This window comes from Equus quagga, chromosome 15 (genome assembly GCF_021613505.1).
Source record: "Equus quagga isolate Etosha38 chromosome 15, UCLA_HA_Equagga_1.0, whole genome shotgun sequence".
Classification (NCBI taxonomy): Eukaryota; Metazoa; Chordata; class Mammalia; order Perissodactyla; family Equidae; genus Equus; species Equus quagga.
In genome coordinates this window covers 1534546-1544070 of record NC_060281.1, presented here as the reverse complement: position 1 = coordinate 1544070, position 9525 = coordinate 1534546, and the positions used below count along the sequence as shown (strand labels likewise).

The following is a 9525-nucleotide window of genomic DNA, read 5'->3' as shown; positions in this document are numbered from 1 at the left end:
ATTTTTTCAGCTCCATTATAATTTCAGGAGACCACCATCATATATGTGGTCCATTGTTGACTGAAGCATCGTTATGCAGCACGTGGCTGTATTCTCAAATATGTACAGGTTCTCTTTACAATCTCCATCTTCATTAAACTAACTAATATGGTGGTCATTATACCTACAACTGATCTTTTAATTCATAGCTATTATAATCACTATAATTATTATTTTGTTACTTAGTACTATACACATTTTTCTGTCTCATAATTATTTTCTTTAACTCATAAATATTACAAGTATATTTTGCTGCATTTTTGTAGCTATACAAAAAAATTTTTATTGAACACATGTAACCCTTTTGTATCCCTTATCTTAATATCAAAGGCACTCAATATATTTACAAGAAAATATCCTTTAAAAAGAGGACTATAAGATTTTTAACTGCTATAAGTATAATTTTTATTAAGTACATTCATTAGCATTAGTTTCATGTTGTTTTTAATAGCAAAACATTCTAAGCAACCTAAATAACAATAGAGATGGTTCTAGAATCATATATACCCACTTAATTCAAGTTTTTATTATTTTATCACTATTAAAACTTTGTTAAATTAACATACTGTAAAAATAACATTTTTTTGCTGTACAATTCTGTGTGTTTTAATGCACGTATAGATGGATTCACATCATCATGAACACAACTAGGATACAGGACAGCTCCATGACCACCAAGATTTCCCTAGTGCCACCACTGTTTACTCCCCATTTCCCACACCCTAAGCCCTGCAAACGCTCTTCTCTTTCTCCTCCCTATAGTTTTCCCATAGTTTTGCCCCTTCTGGGTGTCATTTCAGTGGAGTCACACAGTATGCAACGTTGTAGGACCAGCTCTTTTTGCTCAGTCTGCTGCCTGTGAGATCTACTGCCAGTGGGATCAACACTTTGTTTCTTTTCATTCCTGAGCAGCATTCCACTGTTTGGAGGAACCATTTCTTTCCTGTCATTTACTATCAATGGACATTTAGATTGTTTCCAAATTTTGGTGATTATGAATGAAGTAGCTATAATCATTTATGTAGTTTTTTTTCCTGTAAACATAAGTGGGGTTTTTTTGGCAAGTTAAATGGGATTGCTGGGTCACATGGTAAGTATGTTTTTAACTTTATAAGAAAGTGCCAACCTGTTCCGGAGTGTCTGTACCATTTTGGATTACCACTAGCGAAATATGAGACTTCCAGTTGCTCTGCATCCTTGTCAGCACTTGGTATTGTTCATAGGTTTTTTGGGGTTTTTTTTTTGCCATTCTCATAGGTAGGTAGTGGTATCTTGTTGTAATTTTAGTTTATGTTTCCATGAGTGGCTAATGATGTGGAACATCCTTTCGTGTGCTTATCTGTCATCTGGCCATCTGTATATTTTCTCTGGTGAAGTGTCTATTCAAATATTTTGCCCATTTAAAAAAATTGTGTTGTTTGTTTTCTTATTGTTGAGTTTTGAGAGTACATTCTGAAGACAAATCCTTTTTTGGATACGTAACTTGCCAATATTTTTTCCCAATCTGTAGCTTGTCTTTCCATTCTCTTAGCAGTATCCTTTGCAGAACAAAAGCTCTAAATTTTGATAAAAACCAACTTAAGACTTTTAAAAAGTTTTATGGGTTATACTTTTGGTTTCACATCTACACATTCTTTGCTTAACCCAAGGCATCCATGAGAAGACAAAGCTACCAAGAGTAGGCATTCATAAGCTTGAAGGAGAGAGAAAGACAGACGAGCAAAGTCAAGCTCCCATCGTAACAAGATGGGCACATTGCAGGTGGTAAGCAGGGGATGAAGGGATTTTTCTAATTGGATCTTTATGGACTACTGGTCTGGCAGTGATACACTACATGGATTGGAAGAAGGGAGGTGGATAGATCATAAAAAACACGCAGGAGACTATTGACGTACTCTAGCTTTGCAGAGCAGAGGGTTAAACCAGTGTTGTGACAATAAGCCATGGAAACAAAGGAACAGATGATAGGACAACAATTTTCGAGAAAAAAAACTAGCCCAATATTGAAGATTTACCAATATGAGAAACAAACAAGAAGAGTTAATCAAGGGTGATTCCAAGATTTTTAACTTGGCTGATTAAGAGAACGGCAGGGAAGCTGGGGAAGTTCCAGTTTCAGAAGAGAGCAGGATCAAGAGTTTACGTCAGGATGTCTTGCATGGGTTTATGGGTCATTCATCTTGGTATCCCAGTCCCTAGCACAGCCCCTGATACACAACGCACGTTCTTCCAATATGGTGCTGAGACTTTGAGACGGCAGAAACACCCCAGAGGAATTTACACAGCGCTCGTTCAAAGGTACAGAAGTGTAGGCTGGCCCTAAAGTCTGGAAACATGAGCAGATATGCAGAAGAAGTGGTTTAAAGTATTGTGTTATAACACATACAATGACATTACATGATATGTTCAATGCATTGCTCTTCCTGAGCAATGCATATTCAATGCAAAATAGAAATGAATTTTTTACAAAATGCAGCATTTCCATCAATTTCTGCACATACATGTGCCATGCATTTCCTCAGAAAATTTATATCTCTGATTCTCTGATTTTCACTAATAAGCCTTTAACTTACCCAAAAAGAAGCAATCAAGAGAGTTCAACTTGTGAAAAAAATAAAGTAACGATTCATTTCCAGACTTTCAGCTAACAGTAGAATCCCCCATGAAAGGACAAGGCTGGAGATATAGAATGGGGGCCGTCATCAGAGAGGTTAGATTTTCAGAGTGAATATTGTGATAACTGGTGGATTCCCTTAGAGAGTCAGCCAAGAGAGAGGAAAGAGCAGGTAGTCAAGGAAACGAGAAGAGAATTGAGGAAGGATCTGGAGGTGGAATGAGGGGAGCCCGGACAGAGTGGGACCCCGAAAGTGGTGGAGTGAGAAATTTGAAGATGGAGCCGGTCACCCAAGTGGTGAACACAGTGAGCAGAACGACATGCCACAGAGATTATGACGCTTATGCAATAACTTCTAGCAGTTTCAGTGGAGTGGAGGGGAACTCAATGCCGTTGTGGAGGGAATGAATAATGAGGAAGTGGAAACATCCAGATCATTTGTCATTTGTAGAAGTTTGGGAGTCAGTGGAAGTTAAAAGATAGAAAAGTAGCTATTAAGGACCATCCAGTCAAGTTTACTTTTTTTTACGGTAGGGAAGAGTGTGTGTGTGTGTGTCTGAAGGTGGAGCCAGTAAAGAAGGAGAGGTTGACCATGTTGGAAAAAGGGGTAGGTATTAAAATGAGGACCCTTAGGACTCGGCTGCAAGGAGATTGGAAAATTCTATTTTCGACCTCTATCTTCACCCTTATTTTCCTCCTCTGTGTTTGTAACCCACCTGTACAAAGGTTAGAGCATTTGCATCTTTCTGAAGGACTGCCGAAATACGCTGGGACACAACTGATTTAATAAGGGTATTAACACTTCTGGATCAATTTCCTCTTGTGAATTTATCCAGTTTTGCTTCTTCTCACCTTAAAATATGTATGTAATAATCTCGATCGTCATCAATTAATATTCGCTGAGAAACTCCCCCGGTATTCAGCATCATGCAAATTGCAGACTGATTGGTTTCTACTATAAATTCCTAGGAATGGCGTTTTTACTTATTAAAGCAGGGCCTTGACAATGCCTTCTTGGGACTCGTCCGTATAGATTTCCACACCTCTCAAGCCCAAGCCCAGAAATCTGTTACACTCTGAGTTTTCGTCCCTTCTATTTTACAAAATATAAAAGATGAAATTAAAGAGAAAAGTTTCCATTTAATTGGAAGACTACATGCAATGTTATATGAATAGAAAGGCTGGTCAGCACCAATGATTCTTGCAATTACTTCATAAGGAAAAATGACAAGGTGATTTAATAATTATTTTAAAGTTAAGAAATACAGTTATTTTCTTATACTTGGCAGTCGTGGCTCATGTACCTGGGATCAGACTGGTCTCTGTCTGTGACCTCTCAATGATTTCTGAATGATAATACCTATAACATAGACCTAATTAAAAGTTTGTCTCATTGACTCTCAAGGAAATGTTAATTTTTGTTACACTTTTGAAACTCAAAACAAAATCACCTCTTTCTATGTCTTCATAATCCCAAAGATACCTAAAGATACCACATCATTAAAATAAGTGAGTGAATGCATTGTAGTTGAAGTCTATGGACTGCCAAGAGCTATTATTGATCAGCTAATCAGTGAGTTATCTTTGTATTAACACTCTGTTCATTAACAGGCTTTTGATGAAAGCAACAGATAACAGTTTAAAGGAACATAGAGCTACTAGGTCAGGTTTGTTTGTTCATTTACCTAATTATTCATTAGAAAGCATTTAAAAGTGCCTACAATGTATTACCGAGTATAGAAGGTTCTGAGGAAGAAAAATGTCAACCTCATTGCAATTTGCTAATTTTTATTAGAAATAATACCTGGGGTAAGAATGGAGTGTCTTCAAGAACTTGGAAATAGAGCTTTCCTCTGAGAATTAAGTCTTGATTCACCATTAAATGGACTCCGATGGAAATGAGCAGTCTCCATACAGAGAGGGTGGTCCCAAGACTTCCAAGACAGTCTGGCCCTGATGAAGTCGTCCACACACGTGAAGGAGCAGGACAGCCAGCCCATCAGCGGCAGAAGACTGAAACAGCCACAGCCAGTCATTATGTGGCCATAGCCTCCACCCCCCAGGGCTGCTCTTCTCTCCCAGCCACCCTGGAAGTCCCACAGCCCAGCGGCTGGCCGAGCAGGGGGCATCTATCCTTGCAGCCCTCCTGCTGGCATTCTGCCTGGCTGGAGCCCCTGTTGTACAGGGTCTTAGAGATGTGAAATGCCTTCCCTGAATAATCCACTATCAACAGTCTGATCACTGACGGATCCTCAGAAGAGATAGAGTCTAAGAGGCACAGTCTGCCTAATAGCACGGTGCCCGGTTACGCTCCCTATCACAGGCAGAGGAGGCTGCAGGCTTTGGGACTTTAAGATCTCTAAACATTTAAATCCTATAGTGTTCCCTGTTCTGATTTCATGCTCACTGTCTTAGTTTGTGCTGCTGCAACAAAAATACCATAGACTGGGTGGCTTAAACAACAAACATTTATTTCTCATGGTTCTAGAGGCTAAGAAATCCAAGATCAAGGTGCTGGCAGGTTCAAAATCTGGTGAAGGCCTGCTTCCCGGCCCAAAGGCTGCCATCGTCTCCCTCACACCGCTCATCAAGCCATGCTTGATGCAGCATCCCACATAGAAGAAGTAGAATGACCTACAGCTATGTACTGGGGCTTTGGGGAGAAAAAGAAGAAGAGGAGGATTGGCAACAGATGTTAGCTCAGGGCCATCTTCCTCACCAAAAAGCATACTTTAAAAAAACACAAATGAGTGAAAATTTTCAAGTCAGATCAACTCAACGACACTGACAACTTAGAGATTCTGAGCCTGTGTGGCTGCGGGCAGCTTCTCTGCCCTGCTAAATTCCCATGACAAACGCCACCCAGGAAGTTCTCATGGTGAGAGCCAGCCAGCCCTTCCAACAATTCCAGTCTGCTCACCATTCAAGAAGTGAGCAGCCTGGCGACGGAACCAGTGGAGTTGATGGAACCAAGGGTGCTGCACAGGTAAGAAGGAGAACCAAGCTCTCGACCTTCCTCCTTTTCTCTACCACTAACATGCCCGGACAAAACAGATATATATATCTTCTACACCAGCAGCCTTGACTTCCTCTTTCTGTTCTGATTTATTATTTATTTTCACCGTTCTACGGAAACTGCTCTCTCTAAGGTCATGATATGCCAAATTCGATCACTTTGTTTTAGCTTTTCTCCAACGTGCTGTCTCCTCAGCCTTCGGCATTGACCCTGAGAGCAGGGACGGGTCTCGTGCAGCATATTCTCTCCAGCGTCCACCACAGATCACAGTGACTGGTTCCTAGGAAGTACTCGGGACATTTTTATTGAAAGAATGAACAACTCTTCTGACTGACAAAGGAGAGAGAACTGTTCCCCTTTGTGCTCTCATAGCGTTTCGTTATCAGATCTCGTATCGTCATTTATATTTACTCATCTGTGTTCCCAAGGGATTGAGAGCAACAACTGTGTCTTGTACACCTTTTTCCTATAAGAAATAATGGAAATAGAGTTACTTTTGATAAAAGAGGGCAATTTTTTTACAACACTATTTTTTTTTTCCACCATAGGTCTTAAATTCCTGAGAGCTGCTGAGAAGTTAACTCCTGAGGTTGGATAAAATGGCCTTTGATCTACCCTTTTATCTGAAAGGCTCTCAAAGGAAATTATATAACAATAAACCTTCTTTTCTAAAGCCCCGAAAACACAATTAACTATAAGAAACAATTTAAGATATGTCACATATGTCTTGGATTCTATCCAAAAAAGTTTAGTTCCTGAAGCACCAGCTCCTTACAATGGCCCCACCCTTCAAGGACATAGTTGACACCATGATGAGGCTGACAACAGTTACATGAGAGCGTGGCTGCAGCATCCATACAGCTTAGGGTAGATTCTGGATACAGGGCATCAGAAGTTATACTTTATAATAGGCCATTGTGATAGAAATTTCTCCTCGTTCCATATATATATAGATTATTGCTGAGTTCAATATTGTGTGAAGACATATTGGATGCCTAAAGATTACAGCTAACATATAGTGATAAATAAATATGTGCCTGGCACTGACTAAGTGTTGACTTTTTCATATGAAGCAAAGACATACTTTTTTAGTGTCAATGCAGGAATGTTAAATATTCTCAAACGTAGGGATAATGGAAAAATTTAGGTTTTTAGGTAGGGTAATTCCTGAGTACAGAACCTAGAGATGAGATACCTCCAGAATTAACTTAAATACATAGATTGCACACAATGTGATCAATTATTGTTCTAAACTTACTTTGTAAAATTATTACTTAAAGTCGTTGTAATACTTCATGTAAAATTATGTTCTTTAGAAAATATATTGCACAACTTGGCACGAAATCTATAGCTCTATAAAAAAATTGATACATTTGCCAAAAGGTGGTGGAAAAGGTCAGGATTTAATTGCAGCAGTTGTATATACAAACACATATAGACTTACACAGATGCTTGTCACGGTTCCATCATCCTTTGTGTAGAACAAACCACTGCAACATTTAGTGCCTTGACACAACAGACATTTTATGACATTCCTCTATTTTGAGGATCAGCAGTCTGAGCAGGCCTCTGCTGAGCGGTTCCCTTGTTCCACACGGCATCAGTGAAGCTCACTGAGAGGTACCTAGCTGGTGGCCCGGCTCGTCTGGAGGATCCAATGAAAACCAGCAGGATTCAGCAGGGGATGCTGGAAGGCAGGGCTCAGCCGGGCCTGGTGGCCAGAAGACAGAGACAGTGGCCTTTCCGGCAGGACAGTCTCAAGGTAGTTGAACGTCTTACCTGGCAGCTCAGGGCTACCAGAGAGAGACCAGAATGGTTACGTAATCTCCCAGAGCAAGCCACTGGAGTCAGCCGGGACTCAGGGTGGGGAATTGGACTTTACGTCTCAACAGGTGGAGAGTGAAGAGTGTGAGGCTGACTCATCTTTACACACCCAGACCAACCAACGGAGTGCCACCCCTAGATTGTCTACACCTGCAATGCTATGGCTGGACAGATGGCGTTTACTCCTGCGTGGGCTCTGGTCCTCGGCCCGTGGAAGATGAATCCCAATCCCCAGGTACGAGCAGACAGTCATGTGCTCTACTGCTGCTGCAGGGCTTCTGGACTAAGCCATTAGGACCAAAAAATCTTTTTGTGCGTCTAGTGTCTATTACTTAGTTTTAGAGCTTTTCCCAGTCAGAGCTGCAAGGGGCCTTGGAGAGATACAGTCTGGTGCTATTTTCCAGAGGAGGAAATCCAGGTCTAAAGTATCTATGTGACACGCCCAGGGCACAGCCTGGCGAGGGACAGACCCACAGCCGGCACCTTAAGCTGCAATGCTTGAAGAGAGGCATCCTGTTCGTCCTATTCTTCCCCTAGAAACAGCCCATTGGCCTTGATGTAGGCTCCTGTTTCATCAAGAAACATTTAAAAAGAAACTATTTCAACTACACCGACTAATCTTCCATATCTAACCCATTTTCTCAGTCCATATTCGACAGCGGTCCTGCCACATTGGGGCACATACACGCTGCCTTCCAGAGGTGTTCCTTCTGGTTAGACGACACAGAGTTGACAGCAGTCGCCTTTCTCTGAGCAGCTTATCCCATCACGCTATTTTATCTCTAAGCACTTCTGTAACACCTTTTACTCCTTTCGTTTACAGAACATTAGTGGGTGTTGGTAAAAGTACCACGGATCAATGTGAAAGTCTGGCTGTTACTGCTCCTTTTGCTCATCAGACGAGGTGACGATAGCTTTGACTTCGTCTAGTCCACGGGGACTCTAGGTGGCTGCTCTAAATACAGTCCTGGTAGCTTGGATTTCCTGTTTCCCTGGGGCTGGTCGTCTTTAGCTTCAGTCTTCTGCTGAGGCTAATTCCTTCCCTCCTGGACCAGCAGGAGAGGCGGAGGGGTGGACAGGTCTCGCCTGCATCCGGTGCCACCTCCTTGGATACCAGGTCCACCCAGGCCCCCTGCTCCCAGGCCGCGGGAACACTTCCTGCTCAGCTAGGAGGAGCCCCAAGCAGGTCATCCCTGCCTGGGGAGGGGACGGACAGAGATGGGGTGGGGGTGGACCGGGTAGGGTGTGGAAGAGATGGGGGAGGGGGAGGTGGGGATGGAGGAGATGGGGGGGAGAGGAGATGAAGGGGAGGCGGTGGAGGTAGGGTGGGGCGAATGGGGATGGAGTGGGTGGGAGAGGGAAGAGATGTGGGTGGAGGGGGAGGGTGTAGAGGGAGGGGTGGAGGAGATGTGAGTGGAGGGGGACGGGGTGGAGGGGGAGGTAGGGGGTGGAGGGGGAGAGGAAGGGAGAAGGTGGAGGGGGAGGTGGAGGAGATCTGGGTGGAAGGGAAAGGAGCGGGTGGAGGAGGAGGGAGGGGGAGGTGCAGGAGATGTGGGTGGAGGGGGAGGAGGGAGACGGGGTGGAGGGGGACGAGGGCGCAGGCGGGCAGCCGACCCCGCCCGGCCCAGAGGACGTCGGTGCGAGCTGAGGCGGGCCTGGGGGAGTGGAAGCGGGGATCTCCGGCCCCCGGCGCCGCCCGCCCGGGAGGAGGGGAGCCGAGGGGCGGGCTCTCGCGGCGGCGGCCGGGCTCCTCCCCGCGCCAAGCCTCCGCCGCCCGCGCCCGCGCCCGCGCCCTCCGCGGCCATGCCCGGGCCCTAGCGCCCGCGCCTCTTCCATGGGCAACCTGCTCGGCGGGGGCAGCCTCCGCGAGCCCAGCACCGTGGAGGACTGCGACTCCACCTGGCAGACGGACTCGGAGCCCGAGCCCGAGCCCGAGGAGCCGGCGCCCGGCGGCGGGGCGGGCCCGGGGCAGGAGCCCGCGCAGCCCGAGCAGCCCCCGGAGCGCGCCGGCGGCCGGCCCCGCGCCAGCCCC

At 44.6% G+C, this 9525-nt stretch overlaps 1 protein-coding gene across 1 annotated transcript in view; it reads left to right on the top strand.

The window, feature by feature from the left end:
• Window positions 1–9068: 9068 nt before the first annotated feature.
• The window catches only part of OGFRL1 (opioid growth factor receptor like 1), a 13685-nt gene continuing 13228 nt past the window's right edge, over window positions 9069–9525 (top strand). The window contains exon 1 of the mRNA XM_046639778.1: window positions 9069–9520. Coding sequence (XP_046495734.1) covers window positions 9328–9520 — 193 coding nt within the window. The 5' untranslated portion in view covers window positions 9069–9327. The remainder of the gene's footprint in view (window positions 9521–9525) is intronic.